General features: G+C 41.1%; 1 protein-coding gene across 1 annotated transcript in view; it reads left to right on the forward strand.

Moving 5' to 3' along the window:
• foxo3b (forkhead box O3b) overlaps positions 1–23,735 on the forward strand; it is a 48,016-nt gene extending 24,281 nt beyond the window's left edge. Inside the window, exons 3-4 of the mRNA XM_044376503.1 lie at positions 17,638–19,121; positions 19,656–23,735. Coding sequence (XP_044232438.1) covers positions 17,638–19,092 — 1,455 coding nt within the window. The 3' untranslated portion in view covers positions 19,093–19,121; positions 19,656–23,735. The remainder of the gene's footprint in view (positions 1–17,637; positions 19,122–19,655) is intronic.
• Positions 23,736–27,203: the final 3,468 nt, after the last annotated feature.

Consider the following 27,203-nt stretch of genomic DNA (forward strand, 5'->3'; position numbering starts at 1 on the left):
TTAAAATGAAGCCTTGTCCACCTGTGACCTATTGTAACAAATTACATGTAAATGCATGGTGGCCATTTTAACCAAACATTCTGTTTTATCTAATAATCCACAAGCAAAAAGCAAAGATTAGAGAAAAGTCAGAAAAAATAGATGTAATTTTGCATGACAGAAATGTGTTTTCTACTTTCCCAACTATCAATCATCTCACAACCTCTCAGATTTATCTTGACATCCATTGTGGGGCCCCAACCCCCAGATTGGGAACCACTGTCCTAGTGGCATAGTTGGACCTTTGTCACATGTCACTCACCCTCATCATCCCTTCATGTTTTGTCTGCACTAAATAATCTAAAAGAGTAGACAAAGTATATTCTCCACACAAACAATCCGGAGACTATATTCGTCTAAAGGGAAATGAAAGTAAAGTAAAAAAACATCTAAGAGGCACAAAAGAGAGAGTGGGTTTTTGTTATGCGCTGCTCAGCACTCCCTCCTACGGCTGTGGTTTAATGTCTGTGTTTAGAGTTCGTGTCCTCTGTCAAACAGCCACATGTGCGGATAGAATTGAGATTTAGTCTTAAATCTTTCACCATTTCAGTCAATCCAGAAGATTAAGACTTGATCCAATAGTGTGAATGTTTTTTTAAGTTTTTAGTGTGGCAACATTTCAAATATATTAAGAAACTCTACAGAATAAAGCCTGAACTACAGCTTCAAATTACATTCTGACTAAAGTGATTTCAACATGGAGAGACGAGTAGATGAAAAGAAAACAAATTGTGAGCACAAAGAAAGTAAACAAAAAAAAGCACGTATACAAAGATGGATGAATGAAGGCGAGGTGGACGTGCAGATTTAAGCTGACACAGCAGAGTGGAGTTTGGCACCACGGCTACGTCATCATCATCTCCTTTGGCAATGATTAATAAGCTTAACAGAAACGTGCTCCACTCACGCAAGTAGACCTGTATAAATAAAAGCCTGGGCGCTCACATTCGCACGTGCACACATACACACACACACACACACAAGCTCCCATGCAGTGATGCATGTAATCAGGCATAATCATATTGGACACACAAACACGTGCACACACAGAGAGACCAGTGAACTAGGTTATGCGGTCACGGAACAATAGCTTCACTAAAGAAACCAGGATTTCAGAGGATCTTCCTCTTTTATCAGCACACCGACTGTGATCAGTTTCACAGGAAGTGATGTAATAATAAGAGAAGAGAGGGAAGGACTGTAAGGGGGAAGAAACAGTGCCGAGGAGTTACATGAGGAGAGAAAGTGAAGTGAGATGAGATATTTGACATAATGCCCAATGAAACACCTGCTGTCTGCTAGTTCTGTCTCCAGGAAACATCCTCTAGTAAAGAGCTGACTGCTGACACACAGAAATCTTTGTCCCGAGACAAGCTATAAAATGCATTTTCAAAAATGGTCAAACCCAGGTCAGGTTAAGATAAAGGGAGCAGAGAGAGAGAAGAGAAGGCAAGCTGCTGCTCTCCTTCCTTTTTGTCTCCAAGCAGGAAGTCATGTGGCTCCTCAGAGGGGTGGAGCGTACAGGGGGGCTGAGGAAGAGGCTCGCTGTTGCTGGGAGAAAACTCTCCCAAGGTGTGTGTTTGTGCCGTCGTTGGGTGTTTGCATTACAAAGGTTAGGATCTCACCCTGTGTTAAAATACACGCATAAAATACACACTCGGCACAATGATACTGTGTGTGTGTGTGTGTGTGTGTGTTAAAAACCTCCACCACCACCACCTCCTTCCCTTTCTCCAGCTGCTCAACTGGTGTGTAGGAGGAAAGGAGCTGACAGGCCTGGAAGTGCTGACATCAGCAGAGAATGACACACACACACACACACACACACACACACCCTTACACAGACACATATACATACATACAAATACACAGACAGTCAAAGACAAACATGTTCTAGTACAGAGGTGCTGGACAGATCGGCTCAGGAAAGATAAACTGACCTATAGACTCTGAGTCTGTGAGAAAGAGAGATAGATTTGTTTAAAAAGTCCAACTTCTTGTTTAATAAGTGTTCTCACTGGCTCTGGTAGTTCAGTTTTAAACCAGCAGGCTCAGAGGTCAAACTGGTGTGAATCCTGAAACTAAAACAGAAAGCCAGCTCCAAACTGAGTCTGCATCATGATTAATCACTTTCAGTTTAAAACACCAGCGCATTAGGTTTTAGTTTAAAATTCTGGTTTATTACAAGTTGTGTCTCATTTTTGTAGTTGTGTCCATTATTTCTCACCAAAATAATTGCTGACATCTGGGAATGTCTCAGTACAGCTACAACAATGATGTCAGATGAGCCAAGAAACTCAAAATTGAAATGTCTATGATAATCACGAATCAATGATAATCAAGTTTAGTAGGTCAAAGCTGAACCAGGAGGTCAGTCTGTAAACTGATGGATGTTTATAACAGACTGTTTTAGGGTATTCATTTGATCTATTTTCCAAACAAGTTTACCTAACCTGGAGTTCATTTCAAATCTGTCTGACTCATGTTTCTTGCCCCATTTGACTTCTTTTTAGCGATGTTTGCAGTGCTCATATCTCAGCAGTTAATTCGGTGAGAACAGTGTTATTATTGCAGATAGGAATGATGGCCAAAAACTAAGGAAATAAAACTCAAGCTGTAATAAACAGGAATTATCCTTTAAGTGTGTGTCATGGTACAACATACGGTAAGAATCAGTGGTCTGTGGTCGTGTGTGTGTGTGTGTGTGTGTGTGTGTGTGTGTGTTTTTGTACTGTATCTGTTTTTAGCACCATTAGAATGAGGAGCCCCACGAACACCAGCGGGGCCCCGACACTAATCCGGACCAGATGTGAACTCCAGTGCTGCACCAAAACTCAAAACACACAACACACGCACAAATACACACATACAAACAAGAAACAGCACGTCACCACCTCCGAGCAATCAAGCTCAAACTAGGTTTGTAGCCTTGCGTTTAGTTCGCCAGGATGATTATGTGTAATGCTATTATCACCATAATCTGTCTCAATTAGATCATAGCTCACCTTCAGCGGAGTTAATTGAAGGTTTGAGAGGTTATTTAACAGCGTACGTCAACAGATAGAAAATGAGTTGACCCTTCTTAAACCCAAACTGCACCTCAGTGTCACACACAAACACACACACACAAACACACACACACACCATAGCAGAGGTTGATCAGGCAGACAAGAGTAATGACAAGTGACATGTGGATGTGGTAAAATGCACAAAGGGAAAGCTGGTGGCTGGTGGTGTGTGTGTGTGTGTGTGTGTGTGTGTGTGTTTGTTGTGAGTACAGGTTTAGTTTTACACAGTGGTAACATGTTACTGAATACGGCAAATAGCTGAGAGAAAAAAAGCAAGAAAAAGAGAAAAGAAAAAGCATAGAAAAGTCAAGGAACTTTTGAATTAAGACCCAAAAAAAGAGCAAATATTGTTTGTTGACCCATGATAAAGTTCTGAACAACTAGTTTTTTTGTTTTGTGTTACATATCTTGAGGGATGTTTTATTGGCGTTGAGTCACGTACAACTGCCATCAACTCTAACACATGCCTAATATGTTTATACAAGTTTTGTACCTTATTTGCCCCACAAGGCAACACAAGATAATTTTTAAATTTGACTCCCCAGAGAAATGTAAGTTGAAGTCATCTCACTGCACACTTCAGGGCACTGATGTAAATGTCTTCTTCATTGTTGGCAGAGTAATAATAATCTTTATTTAATAATAGACAGTGCTTTTGAAAAAACAAAGTTTCATATTGCTTCACTATTAATAGACATGGAAGACACAACAAGACATAGGGTCTCTGTGTGTAATGCCCCTTGTAAAGAAAACCAAACTGTTAGATAGATAAACCAGTATATGACAGAATAAAATGATGATGATGATGATGATGATGACACTAAATGAAAAGTCAGATGATCCCCCACTGATACTCTGGGAGTAAGAATGTCTGTAGCTACTACAATGGCATGATATCCATCCAACAATTGTTGAGACATTTCACTCTGAACTACAAATCAAGCTGCCGGTGGTGTTGGTGTGAACATCAGGGGATCACCAAACTCAGTAGGCTTCATCCTCTGGGGACTTATGTCTGTAGAAATACATCCAGTAATTGTCAAGATATTTCAGTCTTGACCAAAGTGGTAAACTAACAGAAACTGGCTCCAATTCAGTAAAGCAGAAAGATCTGTCAAGTGAAATCAACCCGAACAGTGAGATAACAGTCAGGAAAAAATAGATTCATCATTTCCCACGCGCTTTAAGATGTTCTGCCAGAAATCAGTTTGGGACAGCAAGGAAAATCTACAGTTTCAGTTCACCTCAGTTCAGCGACCATTTTGTTACATGAACAACTCGACCCGGTCCTCAGTAGAAATACAAGTATGCACACAGGGCAGTGTGGTGTTAAGGGAGGCAATAAACCTCAGTCAACCCCTCACCAGGCTACGCACATAAAAACAGCCTGTCCTCCTCCCCTCCCTCACTTCCTCCCTCTATCGCTCTACTTCTCTTTCCCTTGACCGACCCCTCTCTTCCCCTTCTCTTTGTCTCCCGCTTTTCCCTCCAAATGGGTTTTGAAAAAAAATGTCTTAATCTGTGTGGATTTTTTTCTCTCTCTCTCTTGGTTTCCATCCATAGAGAAGTAAGGTGGGAAATAATATCTGCAATGTTCTACAGAGTAAAAAAAACAACAATTGGCAGTTTTATGGGGGGTTATGTGTTGGACTATTTCTTGGTTGGGAGCAGTAACTTCCTGAAGTCTTGTCGTCACAGTGCGGTTGCCAGGCAACCAGTAGAGACTTGGTGAAATCACTGCTCCCGGCCAAGAAATAGTCCGTCACATGAAGCCCTTTAAAGTCACAAATTGTTTTTCATTTTTGTTTATATTCAAATTAAACAAATGACATACAAAATGTTAATTACTGCTGGTGGATTTTTTCAGTCTTTGGACAGAACCAGGCTAGCTCTCTCCCCCATGTTTCCCCCAGTCTTTATGCTAAGCTAAGCTAACCAGCCTCTTGATCTTTTCATCTAATTCTTGGCAAGAAAGGATATTTCCCAAAATGTCAAACAATTACTTTAACCAGGACAGGGTTTTTTTGCCCATCCAAGCACTCCATCTGCCAGTCACCTGACATTATCTATTCAGAAAACAAACAGGACTTTCTACTGTTCTCTCTGCTTTCAAATCCTGATCGCCTAAAATAAATCCTCCCACTTCACTACTCCATTGCCCTTGAAATAGGTTTGAGGTGTAGATAGCGAGCTTATTTCCCCAACGTATTCCTTGTCACCCGCACCATGTCTTCGCACAGGAATAACAACATTCCCGTTCCTGATAATTATGAATCATTCTACCCCCCCTCCCCCCTTGTTCCTCCTCAGTCCCTCCACTCCTCGGTGCTGCTCGTATCGCACAGAGATGTAATTAATCATGTAGACACCCTGCTAGTCTTAATACTAAGGGTGCCCTCATTTTCTCTATCTCTCTGCCTTTCCCCCCTTCTCTTTATCTAACTCTGTCTCCCTCAATCTCTCTCACTGTCTCTCAATCTCTATCTCTGATTACACACACACATGCACACTCAGTTTGAAGGTCTCATTAATCACCTGTTCACATAGAAAAGCTCTGTAACGCGTACAGTGGGATCATTTGGTCGTTGTGTTCTCCCCTCTTTTCACCCATATCTCTGTGTACTTGTATACTTTATGCACGGCTGTGTTTCCGTTCTCTATGTGTGTTTTTTTTGTGTGTATTAGAGTGCGGCCTGTCATCAGTGCACTCATACGGCCAGGATAAATACGATAATCGTCGCTAGCAGACTTGCCCTCTGGTCCCGCTATTTTTAGACATCAGATGTTGAAATAGTTCAAGTTCTTAAAAAGGGCAAGCTGCGAGTCATGGCGGCATCATCATAATGCCAGGGCAGAAGATCTGTCAACCCAATCCCACAGACAAGCCCAAACAGCATTCATGGCACACAGCAAATAAATAATTTTAAATCCACCAGCAGTTCATCGCCAAATATAATAAGAGCAAGTCCCCTCTTGTTGTATTTATTGACTGCCAGATGGCTTATGGTTCACTTCAGGATGTACTTTTTTTTATAACAGATCAAAGAGTTTGACAGATTAAAATCGACATTTTACTGTCAAAGAAGCTCCCGTTAAGACTTACAGTATGTGCAAGTGGAGTTGGGCATTACGATGATATATAATGTGAAACAATAAAGATTTATCTACCTGTAGAGATTATATAAAGGTAACTATCCCTTTAATATCTAGTTTTACCATCAGGACAAGTAATTGAAAATGTGGACGAAAGCTCCTTTATGACAGTTAAGTTCGGGGTATCGGGGCTATAAACTAAAGCAGCCTCTTTTTATTGTAATAACACTGGACTCACAGAATATTCAGGCTGACTTATTGTAATGTCTTAATTTGCCAGGAATTAATAGAAAACAAACATTCCCATTTGGATATTTAATCCATAAACCATTTCTAAATTAAATTATTGTTGTTGGGATATAGAGTATATCATGACTAGAGATTTGACCCATATTAACTAACCCTATTTGTAAGCCTGTCTGCATGTGCAGTATTTAGGTGTGGTCCAGCTTGAATTCTTTAAAAAAAAAAAAAATGAAATACACAAATGGGAAAATTGTTGTTATGTTTGGAAGAATCATTCAGTTCTTTTACTCGCTGCTTGCAAGCCTGCTTCTCCTTCTGTCCTCTGTCTGGATAAGTCTTCTTTGTCTTTTGCTGAGATGTTTCTGTTGTGTGTGTGTGTGTGTGTGTGTGTGTGTCTGTGTGTGCGTGTGTGTGTTCTTGGCAGGCGCAGTTGCTTCGTAGCTTAAGGACGCCGTGTCCTGGAACTCGGGTTGATAAAGCCCAGCAGGGATGTCTTGTGTTGTCCCAAAGCAAAGCGTACACGTCCCGCACTGAACTGTAATGAACAGCTTGTTTGTGAACATACACTGAAGTCACGTTTTGTGCGTAGATGACAGAATTGTGTGTGTGTGTGTGTGTGTGTTTCAGGATCCAAATCATGAAAATATCTGATAGAGTTCCCTGCCTCTTCATGCTTTTCATATTCTCGATTCTCTTTCTAGTGTGTGTGTGTGTGTATGTATGTGTGCTTAACTTTCCACCGTGACCATGAGCCACATGCTCTATAGTACTCAGGTGACCATCCAGCGCTGATCAAAACACACTGACCCAATGCTGCCTTGCAAGGGTAACATGACTAACCATGCCTCTGCACCAGCCTGAAGTGATTGGCTGTTTGAGGTGGGATGGGTCGGCCAACTCCCCCACCTCAGGCAGACTGATTGGAGGAAATGTAAGAGTAAACAAGGAGTTCTTTGAGCATATGGCCTTACACAACAGGGACATGCTAGGAGCAGATATGAGAGGAAGAAAGGAAGGTTAGAAGTAGAGGAAGACAGATGGGAAAGATAGAAAGAGAGAGAGAGAGGTTGACATTGTAGCAGTAAGGTCTCTGTGAGTTCATGATGATTTAAACAAGGTCACATCTCTTGGAAAGCGGTGTGTGTGCCTGTTTTATTTTGTGTGTGCTCAATACACTTTAACTGCAATTTAATTCTAAGTGGAACTTGATATCGCTGTTCACACCACGATGATGGATTTGTCATTCTCAGTACAGCATTATAGATTGAATATGAAACCTTTTTCATGACAGAAAAAAAAAAGAAAATCCATTTCCTGAATTGACTCGACATTTAAGTGTGTCTGCATTCCCACGAAGACCTTAATCTATTCACAAAAAGAGGAGAGGAGGGGAGGAGTGAGAGCAAGAAATATAAGCAGAATGAGGTGTAACAGGATTCCTTCTGCCAAACTCCAGATCCCCAGTCCAGTGTACACACACACACACACACACGCACACACACACATAAATACAACTTTAAACACGCACAAGCTGGGAGAGACACCCAGCCGCTGGCCGGGAAACGCACATATGATTGAAGAGAATGGAATGTTCTGTCTGCAGTCCAGAGCTCAGGGCAGCTGGAACCTGGACCCAGTGTGTTTGTCTGTGTCTGTGTGTACGTGTGTGTGTGTGTGTGTGTGTGTGTGTGTGTGTGTGTGTGTGTGTGTGTGTGTGTGTGTGTAGGGTCACAGTATAAATAACTGTCCTCTCTCGGCAGTGTTAACGCAGACCAGCCAGTGTGTTTATTTATAAACCGACTTATACGTGCGTGTCGTGGACGCCTCCACCGACACTTTCACTGCTTACACAATGCACATCATCTCTGCATGCACGCATGCATGTTAGATATTTACACCTATTGCCACAATTTTTGTCGCAATTTTTCAAGGGGGGGGCGTCGCTATTGTAAAATATTTAATTTGGTCTTTGGTGCAGTCTTTTTCTTCCATTTTATTAGTCTTTTCTCATATCTAACAAACAATGAACTGGTTATTATGTTTGCTTTTTGTAACATTTTATGTCATTTGCTGGGACGCTACCTGTCACCTGTTTGCACAAAGTTAGTCTTGTTTGCATTGTCTAAAGGAAAAACTTTTCAGGGCAAAACAAGCATTGTTTTAACCACAATCCATTGTCAATCCCAATTAAATGGCAACTAATGTTGTGAAAGTTATCTGCTTTACCCAGCAGAAGTCACTGTTGACATTATACTCAAACCATTTTCACATATGAGCTCTGGACAAGGTCCGGAGAATCAGGTCCGGACATTTTCCGGGGTTGCTCTTTTACACATGTAGCACACAACAGGAGATTATTCATGTAAGACACGTTTACACCTACTGGAAATACTCTGCTTTAGGCAAGAGGTGGCACCTGAGTGCAGGAGCGTGCAGGAGGCAGGACATGACGCAAAAAGTACGCTGCAGTTGTAATTTGGTGTTTTTAAGCTTTTCAACAGAAATAAAACAGCTTTTATTTTACGAGAAACCACAGGAAGTCCTTTCTCCCATTAGCAATAGCTTCACAGCAGAGTGTTCAGGCCCAGTCAAAACAATGCAGCTTAGCTGGCCTGCTGCTTTTATCCAGCGCCAGCCGCATGATAAAACGTCATCAACACGCCCACTCGCTCACTGTGAATTCTCCAGCAAATGACCTGCTGTATTCACACATGGGCTCAATCGGACATTACACAGACTCTGTACTAGAGATCTGGCAGGGTAAAGTCCATTTAATGTCTGGTCTGACTGATTCGGACATTTGCGTTTAGACATACAGCTCCTCTGAGTAATGTCCTGAAAATTTCAGGGTTGCAGTGCATGTGTGAAAGGGGCTTTAGATTAGTGTTGGTTTACATAATGGCTGATAAAGTGCGGTTAAGTTTGGCCAGGACTCTCACACACATACACACTTTGTCAGTGGGTGGTTAAGTACACTAGAGATGTGAGGCTCAGGTCACCGAGTTGCTCCAATCACAGCAGTGGTAGCAAGGTTAAAGGGGTGGGACTAAAATGTATGAGGCCAGAGCTGCAACCTCAAAGAACTTTGACCTTTGACTCAATGCTGTCTCCTGGCTCCTTGACACTTGAACCGTCTGACCCAACGCTTCCCTGCAGAACACATGAGGAGCAGTGAGTGTGCGTGTGCTTATTTTTGTTTGTTTGTTTGTTTGTTTGTTTGGGGTTTTTGTTACAGTAAGTGTGTTTTTTTTTTTCTGCATTTCTTTACAACTGAAGGCAGGCACGGTTGTGTCTGGGTTGCGTTAACCAGTAAAATGTTTCTCTCAGGGCAAACACAGAGTACAGGAACCTGGCAAAGTGAAACTGACCCAGTTCATACATCTGAGTTCAGATGTGTGCTGTAGCTGGGTGATGAAATACACTTGCAACACCATGCAGACCCTCCCTTCTCTGCACTGCCTGGCTACGCAAACCAATTTCACTCAACCAATCACTACTGCTGGAACTAGCCCAGCTACATCCAATTAGAAAGCACTCTCATAATCATCTCGACCAATGAGAGGAATCTGCCTCACAGGTCTGAAGTATTAATTACTATACATTTGCTACATTCAGCTTTGGTGTAAAAAAAAAAAAAAAAAAAGTGATATAATCCCCTCACAATAGGCTTGAAATTTCTTTGCCCAAAATGCCTCCTCAAAATTGTCAATGCACACAAAATCTCTACATTCAGATTTACATAAATGCAAAAATAAGAGTTCCCACCTACGCACCTTCAAAAATCAGAATAATGAGAAAGAAAGAAGAGACAGAGATTCCTAGCGTGGTTGCTGACAGTGATTAATTGTTCCCACATGTTGCTGACGGACAAAAAGACCTCTGTGTTCCTGAGCTCTGGCTGCAGCTGGTGCACACACACACACACACACACACACACACTCTCACACACACACTCATACACACAGCTGGGGCCCTTCTCACGAAGCCAGTTCAGCTTCGTCAGGCTATCTTTGAGTTAGTTGACTTCAAAAATGTAACACTGGTGAACCAGGATAACCGGTCTCATGAACAATTGACATTGTTGACTCAGTATTTTCTAGACCAGCGGAGGTGGAGTTTACAACATCAGAAAACACCAACAGACAAAATGTTTCATTTGATATCAGATGAGATGGATAAATTCATCTCACTTTGCAGCAGCCAAAAGTGATCAGATTCAGTTAAGTGTAAGACACAGAATGTAAGTGGATGTTAGAAGAATATGAGGAAATGATAAAATGATTAAATAAATATTTGATAAGCCTACTACATGTGTGGCATCTACACTAAAAGTGGGTGTGGGAATGTAATGGACAACATTTTTTTTATTCTACTGTCAAAAGGAACAAACTGTTGTGGTGAAGAAATAGTAACGTAGAATTTTTAAATAGTGAAAAGACTGTCCGCTTTCTTTCTGCTGCTGTGGCCTGAGGAAATTGCAGACTGTGTAAATGTATAAATAAAAAGTCTTATTATAACACAGTGGTCAAACCCTCAATTTAATGCAGCTGTGATCTATATTTTTACATTAACAGTCACATGACTACGTGTGCTGTATGTCTCTCGTAATGATGCATCCTCACAGAATTATCACCTGACTCTGCACTTCCTTTCAATTCCACACAGAGTTTTAGCGTCTTTCAGCTTATTGTTATTGTTTTGTGTTCACTCTCTATCACAGCGTCATTTCCAGGTGCAGTTGGCAGCTATATTCAGAGAAAAAGCTCTAAAAACCCACTGTACACTACCTGCTCAGCACCAAATGGCTATCCGAAGAAGTTAGCAACTAGCTGGTGAACACTGTGGAGCATTTAGCAGCTAAAGAACCAGATATTTTTCTCAGGAGTTAGTTGAGACCAAAACAGTGCTTTTATTTTCACAGAATCAGTTCCTTCAAGTTGATATATCAAACCTTTCGAGTTTCGATAGCTTTCAAAATATGGCATCAGTTTCTCTGTGACACTCCATTATGGTACAAGCACGTTGGAGAGCTAGTGCTGCTCGCCCCACAAAACTTCTCTTCAATGCATTATCAGTCATCATGTATACGTTTACATTAATAAAGATAAAATATTCATTTTAATAGCATTAGCATCCCACTTATATGTATGTTGGCTATGTAAGCTCCTGGGCTGCCAACTTTTGACTTCAGCTTGGAGTGAGATTTGATCCCATGGGGAGGGGTGGGGGGGGGTAATTTACCTCATAATAAAATGAGCTACTCATGGTAAATTAGCCCACTCGACCTCTCTCTGGCCTTATGAACCAACACAATTTTCATGAAACTATTTCTTTTTGCTAATTTGTGTTTATTGGGTTGCATTTTTGAGATAAACTGCAGATATTATACATATTTTTCTTCAAAACATAATCCATTAAAATCCATAAAAATCCATTTGTAATCCAGCCAGATGTGGTCAGGTTTTAAATGTCTAGTTCAATGTTAGCCTACTATGTCCTGATCAGTCAGTGTGTTTACATTCACTGTAGTAACCTGGTTACTGTAAATCCTTGTTTACATGCAGCAGATCAGTAATCAGACTTCTCTACTAAACCCGACCTTATTCTGTAAGCGTGGCTCACTGACTTGAACTGTATTAGTGGGAGAAGACGCTGCTTTCTGACTTTTTGTTTTGTGTTTTTGGTGTAAGTGTTTGTGTCAGAGCAGACTGACAGTACAGTGAGAGGAGGACAGGACTTTAAAGTTTAACAAATATTTAAATGTTCAGCACCGGAAACCAACTTATTTAGACTTCAACAGGCTGCTGTGTGTTAGCTCCAGTGTTAGTCAGACTTTAGATGGAATTATTTTAAATACGATGCTGCATTGCTTTGTGTAATGATCTCTGCTTTCATCCAGCTGCTCCACTGTTACTTTCTCTGTCTGCAGTCTCCCTCTCATTCATTGGTTGTCCAGTTTCCTATGTTTTGAGTGACTGCAATACCGTAGCAGGCAGTAGTACCCTACAAAAACAGCGAGTGAGTAGTATGAGTGGGAAAAGTCAGGGATTCATGAGCACTTGGTACATTTGACAGGCTGACCTGGTACATACTGGACACTAAAAAGAGTCGTTCTAAAAGATTTGTTCGTTCATTTTCACCAGTCTTTGCAAAACAGAGCTAAAGGACAAGTGAATTCAGGTTTACATTCACCAGGTGGCTGGAAACATGACTCCAAATGACAACAATACCATGAAAAAACTGATATGAAACAGTGACTGTCATCCATGACTAATGACTATATTCAACCAGTTACAATACCTTCTAGCAGTTAGAAGTCTTTTTTATTGCTAGAATGGGAAAACCAAAGCAGGTTACCGTAGTGGTCGACTCCGTTTAAAAGAGACCCATTTGTGAGGGAATTAAAACAAGATTAAACAAAACGTTAGATCATTAACCTAATTATCTACCTGTGGTCCCCAAGGTAAACGTCAGTGTGTGAGAGGAAAGAGGATTGGAACATAAGTGAAGTTGACAGTGAAAGAGAAATCCAAAAATTCTCTAAAAGTAGCCGGGTAGTCTCAACAGCGTCATTACCCCTTGGAAGGTTTGTTGCTGCAAGCTGTGTTAGTGTATGTGTGTGTGTGTGTGTATGTGTGTTGTTTAGCACTTGTGGCTGCATAGTAGGAGTTATGAATCAGAGCTGCTGTCTCAGTGAGCTGCTTTTATTAATGGGCTTTGGGAATACCCCAAAGGAGCTACAGTAGTAAGCATATCCCACTCACACTGTGATGTGCCATATACATACATATATATATATATATATATATGTATGTATGTATATGTATATGTATATATATATATGTATATATATGTGTGTGTGTGTGTGTGTGTGTGTATATATATATGTATATATATGTATGTATGTATGTATGATATATACACAGACCCGCACAGTGCTTACATTCTGCATATAAGAAAACATTAAATAGTCATGTTATTCAGTCACACTTACAGCGCTGCCTCTGAGGCTTCACAGCGGCCAAATTCTGACACAAAAACATAAGAAATGAAATAGGGTGGCGGATTCCAAGAAACAGCTGTAATGCTATATTGATTTCAGCTATTTGATCCACTTCATTTATTAAGGGGAGATGCAGATGTAAGAGAGATGATGGTTTGATGATGGATTTTAAATCTGAGCCACGGGATTTAAATTGCACAAAAGATGGAAATCCCACGTGTGTGTTATGAAAGCGTTCCTAATATTTTGTACACACAGGGCTTTTGGAGAAAGTTTTCTCCAGATCTGAGGCAAGAGAGATCGCCAAGAGAGATTAGTATGTTCAGTGAAAAGTGAAGGCCGTTGTTAAACCTAGGTGATATTTAAAGGTAGTCTAAGGTTTGCTTCATGCAAACACATGGGATAAATAATTAACATGATCAATAAATACATCAAGAATTATAGCAGCTGGGAATGAGATGTTGTGGTTTGCAGGAGAGACTGAATGTCTACATAAAATCTAGAGTGAAGAAAATATCAAAACACAAATGGCTAAATGGTCAGTACACTAAAATCACACACAAAAAAACATGTTTTCCACTTACCACATGTGGTATCAGCCATGCAGATGGTTTTATTTGTTCAGATCTCCATTACTTAGACTTCTGTTCAACCCAAACACAATGAAGGTGAATGATATTTCATTTGTGGTGCTCAAAGCTTTTAATATTTGAAAAACCTTTTTGGGAACTATATCCTGAGAGTCAGTGTGGGAGGATCTACTATTACTATGCACGCATACCCAGTGCATCACTTGTAATACTTACACATAGCATGCAAATTTCTCTTTTTTTCACCTTACAATCATCATCTTCTCACCCTCTTTCTCACCATCACTCACTCACACTTCTTTTTTTCCCCTTCTTTTTATCACTTTTGATGTTTCGGTTGCAGATAGTCCCATTTCCTTTTATTGCTCCGAGTCCTCCATCACACCAAGTTAGAAATATCTCACATGAAATTTGAAGGATATGTGCAGTGACAGAGAAAAGAGAAACATTAAACAAGTGGCTTTGTTGGAGGAGGGAGTGGGAGGGGGGCTGTAGGTTGAAGCGAGGAAGAAGGATTGATGAAGTGTCAGGTGCTGGCAGGTAAATGTTTACAACAGCGGGAGTAGAAAACTCACATTCCATTCATTCTGCTCTCATTCATCCCGCCAAAAAGTTATCTTTTTCCTTCACAAAGTCTATCTGCTGCCATTATTTACATCTCCCTGGCAGCTGGAAACATTTAGCCTGTGTGAGTGTGTGTGTGTGTGTGTGTGTGTGTGTGTGTGTGTGTGTGTGTAATGTGTGTGTGTGTTGTCTGTCTGTGTTTGTAAAATGTTCTGTAATAAAGCAGCATTACGTCATGCCTCGAGAGATGCTGGCAGAAGATAAACACTAGTCTCCCTGGTATCTCTTCTCATCTTACCTAATTGCACAGAATACACACCCGCCCACACATGCACTCACACACTTGGGAAACATGCATTCACATACACACTCCATTCATGATTAAATGCAACTTTTTATGGATTTGCTAATGCACGGCAGTGGTCACAAAAAGCACACAATCCTGTAGAAACAACTTTTGCATTTGAAGTTGCAAAACATTCAAGAGCCTGTAAATGCAAAACTGTCATTGGTATATACCTATCACAAACACACACACACACACACATGCACACAGTGCTCACACACACACACACACACACACACACACACACACACACAAAGGGTTATAGGTTCAGTGTGACCCCGGAGATAAAACTTTCGTACCCCGCCAATGTAGCATTCAGAAACGTAACTTAAGCCTGCTTTCCCTCCTCTCTGATTGAACTGCCTTTGACCAGAATAACAATCCTGACCAAATTGTCTGTAAACTGTTGCCCAGGAAAGACGGGACTGCTTCATGGAAAACAATATTGTGATTCCCACAAAAACTTGAAAATTTTGGCCCTGGCCAGTTTGAACCGAGAAATCTGTTCTGTTTTAGGGAGTAAAAATATACATAGGAGGAAAACAGAGAAGGAAAAATGAATGCATGTTGTGGATGGCGGTTGGGTTGTTTATATGGGAGGATATAGCATAGCCCCAGAATCCCTCAGGGCCCATAAGAGCTATGTGTTTGTGAAACAACTGAAACTGCGGAAGAGGGAGGGGGTATGGAAAGAGAAGGAGACTGAGGCAAAATAGTGAATTTAACAAGGCCTTCAATAGGTTGTGGGGCACAAGAAGAGGAAGAAAAAGAAGAAAGGGAGACAAAAATCAAGACAAAAGGCTCACAATACACTAAGTATAAGGAATGCCTTTATCTAAATTAATTTTTTCAGTTTATACTGAACCCGAGTTCTTGTCAATGCAGTTGTATCTTTTACATGTTAAACCAGCTGGTACATAAAGGACTGTAGGACTATAGTTTGCCTCAACATTTGTATATCATCATTATGCTGTCATTTAAGAACCATGAAATTATGTCTCCTTAAGTAACCAGATGGCTGAAAGTGTGTTCTGTGTGAGTGTGGGCGTTTGTGTAAAAGGGGGGGGGGTCGTCCAGATGGACATGGGTGTAATTTATAAATAAAGTGAGGTTGGAATTTCGAGTTTTAAATAACTGTAAAGCCATAGCTTATATCATACAATCCTTCCATTACCCTGCACTAATCGATTACAGAAGTAGTAACTGAACTGAACTGACATCTCTACCATGTAAACATGTTACATGAATCCTTTACATCATACAAATGTAACCCTGAATGACACACAACAATAAAGCTTACCTGTCTTGTTTAAATAGTACTGTAATTTCATCAAATTGCAATAAGGTTTCATGGCCTGTCTCTCTCCTTGTGGTTTAAATAGAATCAAACTTTGTGACATCAAACTGAAATCCCTATTGGTTCACTGATGATTTTATCACATCGTCAAAACGAGCCAACCCTGTTTTCAACCTCTTCTTGTTCTGCCCCCCCCCTCCCCCCCACGATTAGCACTTAATGGACTGAAAATGTGACAAAGGTTTTAAAAATAACATGCACCTGTATCAAAATGCTCACATGTAGCCGTTAAAACATGCTCACATAAATCGCACTCAAAAGTTTGATTTGTATATGGAAAATTGGCCATAATAATTCAACAACACAAGTCCACAGGCACAGTGGTAATTTGACCTAAATGCTAATGTCAGCATGCAAACATGTTCACAGTGACAGTGCTACGTGTTTAGCAGTTACAATATCATGTTTATCATGTTCACCATGATCTTAATTCAGTGTGTTAGCATGTTAACATTTGCTAATTAGCACTAAACATAAAGTACAACTGAGGCTGACGGGAATATCATTAGTTTTTCAGGTACTTGTCATAAATCAAAGTATTGGACAATTTGACATTTTGATCTGATTACAGCATTAGATGCTGCTAGTGTGGCTAAATGTGTGCACAATACACAATGTGTATGTATGTTAACAAAGCCAGCAGTGAGGCAACAAGTGATTCAACGAGGATGTTATATCGTGGTTTAGGCCTTCAATGTGTACATATAGTACATCTCTGTGTTGTGAATAAAACTCTTGATCATTAGCAGGGGCTGTCATGTGCACCAGTTCCCCCACAATGAGCCTCTTGGGTTTCCAAAAGAAAGCTCAGAGTTGATCAATACACACCAGCCACACACAGGCATGCACTAGCACACATGATCTGACACAGAATGCGCTCCTTACGCAACAGAGGGGTTCTTTGTATGTGTCATTCATAATCGAGACGCTTGATTACAGCCTACTGTCTCTCTTTTCTCCTTTATACTCGCAACACAAAAACTACAGTGGGAACAATGCAGACATCAGCACTAAGTGCTGCTGCACATTTGTGTTCCTGTCTATATTTAATAGATGAACAAATGGAACAATGGGCTTTTTGCTTTGTTTTTGTGTCTAGTCACCAAGAGCAAGTGTTTACATTGCTGCAGATTCAGTAGTAGTGGGTGGTTTATGGTTCAGTGTTGTTGGACTTAATGAGCAGTATTCATTGAGTGTTGTATTGGCAAGACGAAAGAAAGAATACAACAAATCAATATTAATGACAGTCATTGTTTTAAGTAATTGTTTCAAAAGGATTTTGCGCTCATTGCTCAACAGAATCTCTTCTCTTTCTCACTTTTGTGTTACAGAACTCCATCCGGCACAACCTTTCCCTCCACAGCCGTTTCATCCGCGTCCAGAACGAGGGAACAGGGAAGAGCTCCTGGTGGATGATCAACCCAGAGGGGGGGAAGGGTGGCAAAGCTCCTCGCCGCCGTGCAGTCTCCATGGACAACAGCAACAAGTACACCAAATCCGCCCGAGGCCGTGCTGCCAAGAAGAAGGCTGCCCTGCAAGCCGCAGCCGCTGCAGCTGGCGAAGGCGGCGGAGACAGTCCTTCAGGTCTCTCCAAGTGGCCTGGAAGCCCAACGTCACGCAGCAGTGAAGAGCTTGACGCTTGGACAGACTTCCGTTCTCGCACTAACTCCAATGCCAGCACACTGAGTGGCCGCCTCTCACCCATCCTGGCTAACCCAGAGCTAGATGAGGTGCCTGATGACGAGCCCCCTCTCTCGCCTATGCTCTACTCCAGTCCTGGCAGAGCACTGTCTCCCGGCAACACAACGAATGTGGCCAATGGGAAGGCCATGCCGACAGAGCTGCCCCGTCTTGCAGACCTGGCAGGTACCATGAACCTGAACGACGGACTCACAGATGACCTGATGGATGAGTTGCTGGATAACATCAACCTGGTGCCAACCACTTCTGGACAAGCCCCTCCAAATGGTTCCTCAGGGTTCAGTTTTGTGTCCAAACCCAATGGGCTTGGATCACCTTCCTCCACCTCTGCTCCTTCCTCCAACTCTTCCTCTAACGGTGGAGGAAACGGCTACAGTAACTCCATCTTCGGTCCCCACACAACGGGCTCCTCTCTGCGTCCGTCCCCTATGCAGACCATCCAGGAGAACAAGCAGACTTCCTTCTCCAGCATCAGCATGTCCCGCTTTGGCAGCCAGACACTACAAGACCTGCTCAACTCTGACAGCCACAGCCACAGTGATGTCATGATGACCCAGTCTGACCCGCTGATGTCACAGGCCAGCGCTGCTGCCGTCATTTCCCAGAACTCCCGCCGTGGCCTCATGCTCCGCAACGATCCAATAATGACCTTTGGGACCACTGGAGGACTTCAGGGCAGCCAAGGGGAGATGCTGCAAAGTAACAACCACAACCAGAGCTCCCTGAGGTCCCTGAATGGGGGCCTGAACTTGGCCAATGAGGCTAACATGCTGGCTAATGCCAAGCAGCAACTCCTGCTCTCACCTTTGGGAGGAAATGGTTCCTCCTCCATGCAGATCGACACCTCGATCTTCCTGAATGGAACCGTTAGCAGCGGTGGGGGGATCTGCCAGGACCGTTTTCCCACAGATCTGGACCTGGACATGTTTAATGGCAGCCTGGAGTGTGATATGGACTCCATCATCAGGAACGAGCTGATGGACGCAGATGGCCTGGACTTTAACTTTGACTCTCTGGCCAACATGAATGGAGTTGGCAACTTCACAAGCACCAAGCAAACCTCTCAGAGCTGGGTACCCGGCTGAGAGGGGCAGGCCGGGGAGGAGCAGAGCAGGTATGTGTTTGAGTGTGTGTTCAAGGGTCTAAATCATGTGACATTTGAGAAAAGATGAGCATATTTAGATTAGAGCTGCAACAATGAGTCATTCAGTCAATCAACAAAATTATTTTGATAATCAAAAAAATTGTGTTTATCGTATTTTTAAAGGAAAAATACCAAGTATTCAGTCGTTGCAGCTTCTCAAATGTGAGAATCTGAAGTTTCTCTGTGTCATACATGATAGTAAACTGAATATCTTTGGATTTTGGAGTGCTGATCAGACAAAAACGTCATTTGAAGGGGTCGCCTCGAGCTTTAAGGAATTACAATGTGCATTTTTCTATTTTCTGACATTTTATGACAAAACAATTAATCAATTAGTCGAGAAAATAATCAGGAGATTAAATGATAATGAAAATAATTATTAGTTGCAGCCCTCATTTGGATGTAGAAATGTTTGAGTTAAGAACAGAAAAGATTTTTTTCTTGATTTTAAGAACAGTATGAACACATACAGACATAATCACCTAATCTCCTTTATTTTTCCAGGTCCGAACTGTGTAGTGCAAGAGAAAATCAGACACACAACATCATTTTTGCCAAACCTGCCATCAGCACAACGTAAAATACAAACCCTGTGTTTACAGAAGAAGACTTCTCGAGAGCTTTACCTTCGCTCCCACACTGGTGAACCATGAAAGATCCGACAGACTCTAGAGATGCTGCACATCAGCCCTCAAAGCCTCCTGTGAAACAACAAAAAGAAAGCTATGTCAAACAATCACAACAAACTCACAAATCTTAGAATTATGCAATTTTTTCCTTTGACACCCAGTCTGTTGATATCAAAGAGACACTGCTTATCAGAAGGGGTTTCAGGCGGAATACCAGGACTAAATATCAAGCAAAGACGGAAGGAGTGCACGGTGCAGTTGTTATTGTTGAAGATTTTTAAAAAAGACACAAGTGTAAAATGAAATCAAGAAGTGATGTGGTGTAAATCTGATCCAGTGGTTTCCTGGAATGTGATATGTTGAAAAAAAAAAAATTCCCTCTGTTCTCACTTAGTGATTTTAAATGTTCAGTGTTTGTTTTTTGGGGATTTTCTGTTTTATCATCATTGTTTCTGCATCATATGTGTCAGTACAGAAAGAAATTGGTGTAGTGGTGAAATGAAAAGTATGAAATGGAGTATCTTGCATACACACATACAGACAGAACAACATTTTGCCCCAGTTTGCAAGATTTCAGAGCTCAATGCCATGCACTTCCAGTTTTGTTCTTATAAATTGCTTGAATTTTAAATTAACTGCAGCATACCGAAGGTTATATTACAATTAGCTGAATACTACAAAAATATTTTTATCCTTTGTGTATATCAAACTGTAAAAAAAGAAAAAAAAAAGAAAAAATACCAGAGGAAGAAAATCTCTGTCGTGGATATTTGTACAGTGCAGGGAAGTTGAAAGTTCAAGAAGGAGGGGGAAAGATCTTGTCTGTCTTTTCTTAGTTTTCTTAGCTTTCGGTGAGTTCTGTTGAGGTCATTTATCACAGCATATGATGTAGCCAAATGAATACCTGTGTCCTAGGGTTGTGAACATTTCCACACCATAACAGGTGCTATGTAAACAGTGTTGAGTCCTGTCCTGAGAGCAAGCCGTGCGTTCTGTGTTTTAATTTTTGTTTGTTTTTAACTCTTGACCTGCAGAAGCCCAAAGCTGCAGCCACTCGTAGCACGGCGAGGTCGAAAACCTGTAGACGGCAGGGGAGCGGGGGGTTTTTAGGCTCATTCCTCTAGAAGCCATTTGTTTCTCGAGTAAAACAATAAGCTATCTCTGTATATTGCCAAATTACTTGAAACAAAGCAGCAGGATATGCTGGCAGCCAAATCACAGCACACACATGCACATGCACATACACATTACACACACACACGTAGATAGAAAAATGAGTACCAGGGATCTGTGTTAAAGGACCAGTGTGTAAGATTTAGTGACATCTATCGGAACAGACTTGTCAGAAATGGAATATAATATTCATAAGTATGTTTTAATCAGTGTATAATCCCATGAAAATAAGAGTTGTTGTGTTTTTGTTACATTAGAATGAGCCCTTTATATCTACATAGGGAGCGGGTCCCCTTCCACGGAGGCTGCCATCTTGCACCACCACTACAGTAGCCTGGAATGGACACACCAAACACTGACCCTAGAGACGGCCTTTCGTGTTTCTTGTGGCCACTGTAGGTTCTCCTACAAACATGGAAGGGAAGGGGGAGGGGAGGTGTATTCATTTGGTTGCAATCTGCAACCTCATCGCTAGACGCCACTAAATCTTAGACACTGGTCCTTTAAGCTCTGCTGTTTTCTTGTCATGAGCTTGTGGGGATTGTTATGCATATATAGAATCACTCAGGGGGGAAAAGGGAGGCTTCCCGTTTTAGTAACATCAAGTCACATTCTAATGGTATTTACGAAAAAAAAAAACATTTCTTGATTAAAAACAGTAATGCTTTGTGTTTGTGAACTTGTAACCTGTGAACTTTTGGCCGTCAAGATGAAGAGGAGGAAGGAAGATAACGTCAGGATTAAGGCCTTGACCACACATTTATGGATATTTTTCTAAACGGATACTTTCTCCCTCCGTTTTTAAAAAAAAAAAAAATTCTGTCCACACAACCTTCGTTTTACAAAATATCTCCATACACACGAGAATGCAAAAGCAACTAAAAACGAAGTTTTTAAAAATCTGCACTTTAGAAGGCGTTTGAAAAAATCTCCGTTTTAGTGACCCAAAGCGCCATTTGCGTGTGGATGAGAGGCCGAAACGTAGACAAAAATGTTCGTTTTGCAAAATATCCGTATCAGTGTGGACAAGGCCTAAGACTTTCACGCAGTCTGTTATTTTTTGGTTTTGCTGTCATAGCTTTTTTTCTCTTGTTGTCGGACCCGTGACACACGTACACACATCCCTCATGGACACGCCTGGTGCTCCTGCAGGTGATTTCCTGTATCTCCTGAGTACATGTTAATGTGTGTGTGTGTGTGTGTGTGTGTCTGCGTGTATGTGTTTATCTATGGAGTTAATTTCTGTTGAATTAATCTCACGAGGATGTGTAATCCCTCAGTACCCCTCATGGTGCATACAGCACAGCCGACTGTATGCATGCATGTATTTATGCATTATGAATTGTGTGAAATGCATATATACTCGCTGTATGTCCTTATATATACTCATGTAGTACCTGACCCTTGGATTTTGTGATACCTCGGAAGGTAAAGTTGAAGAAATAATGAACAACACCAGGTAGGAGGGAACACTGTAACCAGCGAATTAATTGTTGAACCAGATTTTTAAAATGGTGGAAAGTACCATTGTTGTAGCATCTGGAGACCCTGGTACCCCTTCTCTGTCTGGGGTAGAAACATGAAGGGTTTGCCCCCGCTGTGTATAATAGTGTACAGATGTGTGTATATCACTTTGAGGCCAAGGCAGAGGAGTGTGTGTGCATGGTTGGCTAGAATGATCTACTGTGCTATCTGAGGTTTAGTGCATGACCTAGCTATAACCCCTCGACCCTTCCAATGGTGCCGTCCCTCGACAGAAATTGTAAAACAGAGAGGTAACCTGTGTCTTCAGTACTCAAACACACACTGGTTCTATTTTTAAAATCAGGGTTTTACAGGGCTGAACCTGCACCATCCGCCCGCATTAATGGGTTTATTATTACGAGTGTGTGTACGACGACAGAGACACAGGGAAAAGCCTCTTGATGGACGTTCCTCACCTTCACACTTGTTTTATACCAAGTGGAGTAGGTTCACGTCCCGGTGCTCTCAGTGAGCAGCTGGTTACAACTTTGACGTGTTTGAAACGTCAACTGACAACAACCTGGAATTTCCTACATTTTGTCACATCTAAAAAAATTTCCAGAGCATTATCATGTTTCTTTTGGCAGGGAGAATCCTGAGCCATCACCTGAGCTGCTAAGCATTTGAGTTTATCTACAATGACTGCACTAAATATTAGAAACTCTTTCTGTGAAGAAGACTGACAAGGTGAATCCAGGGAACACTGTAGTCCTTTCTATTTAAAGAGGGGTTATTGATCCCTGATAAACTGCAAAGGGGATCACAGTCGCAGGAGGGTGTTCCTGACATTTTTTACAGTCAGTGTAAAATGTGTTGGCTATTCGGGGAGATAGTTTACACTTAGTCATAATGGAACAGGCCTTCCACACAGCCACTCACTGCTACTGCTTCATTCAAGGCACAGATTATATCTTCTCGTGCCCAACACACACACACCTGCAGCACAATACCTGCAGATTTAAAGCTATGAAAAGCAAAAAAAAAAATAGAAGAGACATACCACTAGATACCTTAATCACCTCTTGGACAGTTTCCTTTTCATTATCTTCTCTTGAGCCCTTCCATCCTTGTTAAGAGGCCCAGGCCAGCTCCCCTCCATATGCCCTTTGAACTTTGCCCTTTGAACTTTGCCCTTTATTAATCTTGCTTCTTCTCGACTTGATGTTAGTGGGTATTTTTCCTGTGTATTCCATTTTGAATTGTAATCTAGTTTGTATAAGAAATGGTGCGCATGTAAATAAAGCTTGGTGAGGCTCCACATCCTTTTTTTCTGTATCCTTGTCTTAATTCCTTTTATCATTGTAAAAATATGCAAGTATTGGAAGTACATAAAGTTCACAAGTGCTGTTGGAAGCACAGTTTACAGCTCATATTGCCAGGAGAGGAATTTTCAGTGCAGCAAGGAAAATGTTACAGTTCTTGCCTGTCTTACATGTGCTGTTAATTCACAAGTTAACTTGCCAACTGTTTTCCAAAACGGTGTGTCAGAGCACTGGAGCATGAACAAATTTAACCTCACACTCCCTCCCGAAGATAAATCTCTTTCTCATGTCAGGCTAGAGGGATCTAAACAGCAAAACAACTCCATGTTCTCTCAAGTTCCTGGAGGTCCTCTTGCACAATGTTTGTTTTGTGTAAGGCTGCATTAAACGAGAGCAGACGTACAGCAGCCCTCTGATAACTGACACTGGGCTCGGTACTTTTCCTTGGTTATTGCGAAACATAAAGGGAAGGGGAGAGGGGGAACAGTCAGAGATGGGGTGTTGTCAAGTTTCACTAGAAAGTCTTCACTTGCATGTCTGAAATCTCCCCCAGGCTTCTGCACCATATATTAACACAGACCTTGTGCAGGCTGCTGACATTCTTCTTATTCCCCTTTTTTCACTCTCGGGATGGCCAATGGGCAACTTTCCCCCACCGCCAGAGGTCAAGCCAGTTATCATAAAAAAGATAATTCCAGACAAACTTGTAAATTTAAGAGTCTTATCCGTAAAAATGAAAGGCTCTTAGGAACACCTCTGGAAAGCTGAACGAACAAGGGAACTCGACAAGCTCGTTCTCTTGCCAAGAAAACGAGCTTGCCAACTGATTATCTTGTCTACTGATCCTGTCTGCTGATTAAATTTTGTCCCATGATTCCCAACAATAATAATGCAGGTTTCTGTGTAATTTTAACAGTCCTAAATCTACAAGAAGTTGATGAGTGCTTTGTCACTTTCAGATTCTCAGCAACATTTGTTTGAAACACCAGAATATTAAACAACTAAACAATAATGTATCACCGTGGCTGATAGTCAACTCTGAGTAATTTTATTAGTTATTTTAAAATAATGTTTAATTAACTTAATGAGCAGTGGAGTAGCTACTTTTGAGGACAGTGAAGTCATGTCCTCAGTATTTGTTTGTGGGACCTGGTGGATTTTAACAAACTAAAGATGAGTAAAAATGTTCTACAATTATAAAGAAATTACACAAGATTGACACTGATATTCCTTATAGTCAACATCTTTGAATATGACTATTTTTAGGCACTGGGATTGAATATTTTTGTACCAGCATGATATTCCTTTTCAAATTTGGCACTTTACTAAACACTTTAATAAATAAATAGAAAGTGAAAAAATCCTGGCTACGATCCTGCTAATGAAGACTTATTAACTTGATAACATGATTACAAGTAGCTAGTGTGTATGAAGCAATTTTATTTAGTTTTATTCTCATCAAACTTTACACAGTATTATGAAAGTTAATATTAAAGTAAAACATTTCAATTGAAATGGATCATTTGCCACCACCAACATTATAGTATGAACATAAAATTACAGACATCTTCAAATCTTCAAAGTCTTAAAGTATGTCTGAGTCAGAGTCAAAACCAGTCTGAATGATATGTGAAACCTAAGCTGTGTTGTCATATACAGTATGGCGCATTCAAAACCACAACAGTTTGTCAACGTTGCCAAACCCAGGACACGCATCGTGTACTTTGGGTCTACCAATGTGGCCCTTCCATTTGTACTCAAATATACAAAAGAACCTCAAACAAACAGAGAGTCTTTTTCTGTTTGCTTGGTATCTTCCAGCGCCCTTTCATGAAGAAGAGACATTTAAGAAGGGATGAAAGCAAACTCCAAAATACTCAAACATGCTGTATGGCTCAGAGAACAGGCTCACCACAGCAACAAATACCAAAACCCACATTTCAATAGCAGTTCCCAGTCAGCCGGTCACCTGACTGACTTCATGTCTGGCCTGGCTGCAGTCACACCAGCACTGCAGAAGGTCACTGAGGTTACTGAATGGCTGGAAACTCTTCTGAACGCATCTGTTTTTCAGTTTATTTTAGGGCAGTGATATTCAGATTTAAGATTATGCGATTTTGAGCTAAAACATGTGCAACATCCCTATTCCTGCATGATGATGGGCTTTATTTTTGGCTGTACCGCAGGGGCGAGCCCTATAAACGCGAAAGTTCGTGACTGACTGAGTCGCTGACCGAGTGATTGGTCAACTGAGTGATGAAGTTACACTATCATTCGCCTCAGTTGGGTGTCACCACTTCCTGTATCCATCGTTTCAACTTTAAAACCTTTCATACATAGTCCAACCATATACAGATTTTGATCTTGTCTTGTTTGATTCTAAATGACAAAAAAACTACATGTGACTTTCAAACCTTCACTATGGGTTTAAATTTTATATAGTTAGTTAAAATTAGAGCATTCCAAGACTCTGTGTTCATGTCAGTTTATACACAGCAAAATAATCTGTTTTCTGCGGGTTGTCTCGCTGGCTGGTTTCATGTCATGCCATAACTAACTGACTGTGTCTATTTGTTTGCCAGCCATCTTCATCTCCACCCACATTCTCATGTTTTTTTATTCGCCTCTGCCTTGTTCCATGTCAGTGGGCTTCTATTTTGTAAATGTCATCTTTGTTTTAATACAGGAAGTAATTAACCTGTGTGCTCAGAGCTCACGGTACGCCACCAGAAATCAACACATGGATGATTCAACTGAGTAGTGCTCATCATAAGAACAAATGACTGGGCGTAAAGCGTGTGCTAATGTACTGTTTGAGGGCGTGCGTGCATATGTGTGTCTTTTTTTGTGTTTTATATTGTACAGTATATCACCACCAGCCTCCAGTCTGACTGAAACTAACAGCTATGTCTTGTCTATATACTATAAAGTTTGTTTTAAAAGGGTTTAAGCTCATCAAAGGCAATATGTTGGTGAATGTACATTAGGTTACTGGTGTTTTTCCATGTGGGCTTGCATTTACCTGTGAGTGTGCGTATTGGGATGAATCACTGAGACGCGGATGGTGCAGTTAAACAACTCTTTGGTTGATTGGGATGTAATTATACCTCAGCGAGAGTGGTGCGTTCCTTTAGGTACTTCCTTTGACACACACGTGAGTCTTTCCAAACACATGTATGTCCTTGTGTATGTTTATTCTTCATAACAATCCAGTGGTATTGTAAGCATCAGCTTCATATACATAACATGCTCACAGTGAAAGTCTTGCAAGGCCTCTGAAAGCAATGCATGAAGTAAAGAGACTAGGAAGCTTCTGCAACCATGCAAAGTACAGTATGTGGAATAGTCAAAAGTCTTTTGTGTGTAATTTAATTCAGTTTCTCATCTTAGGAGGCAAATCTCCGAGTCTGATAATCAAATTGAACTGCCATTTAGTTTCACTTCATTCATTCAGCCTGACATCA

The sequence above is a fragment of the Thunnus albacares genome, chromosome 16 (genome assembly GCF_914725855.1).
Source record: "Thunnus albacares chromosome 16, fThuAlb1.1, whole genome shotgun sequence".
Classification (NCBI taxonomy): domain Eukaryota; kingdom Metazoa; phylum Chordata; class Actinopteri; order Scombriformes; family Scombridae; genus Thunnus; species Thunnus albacares.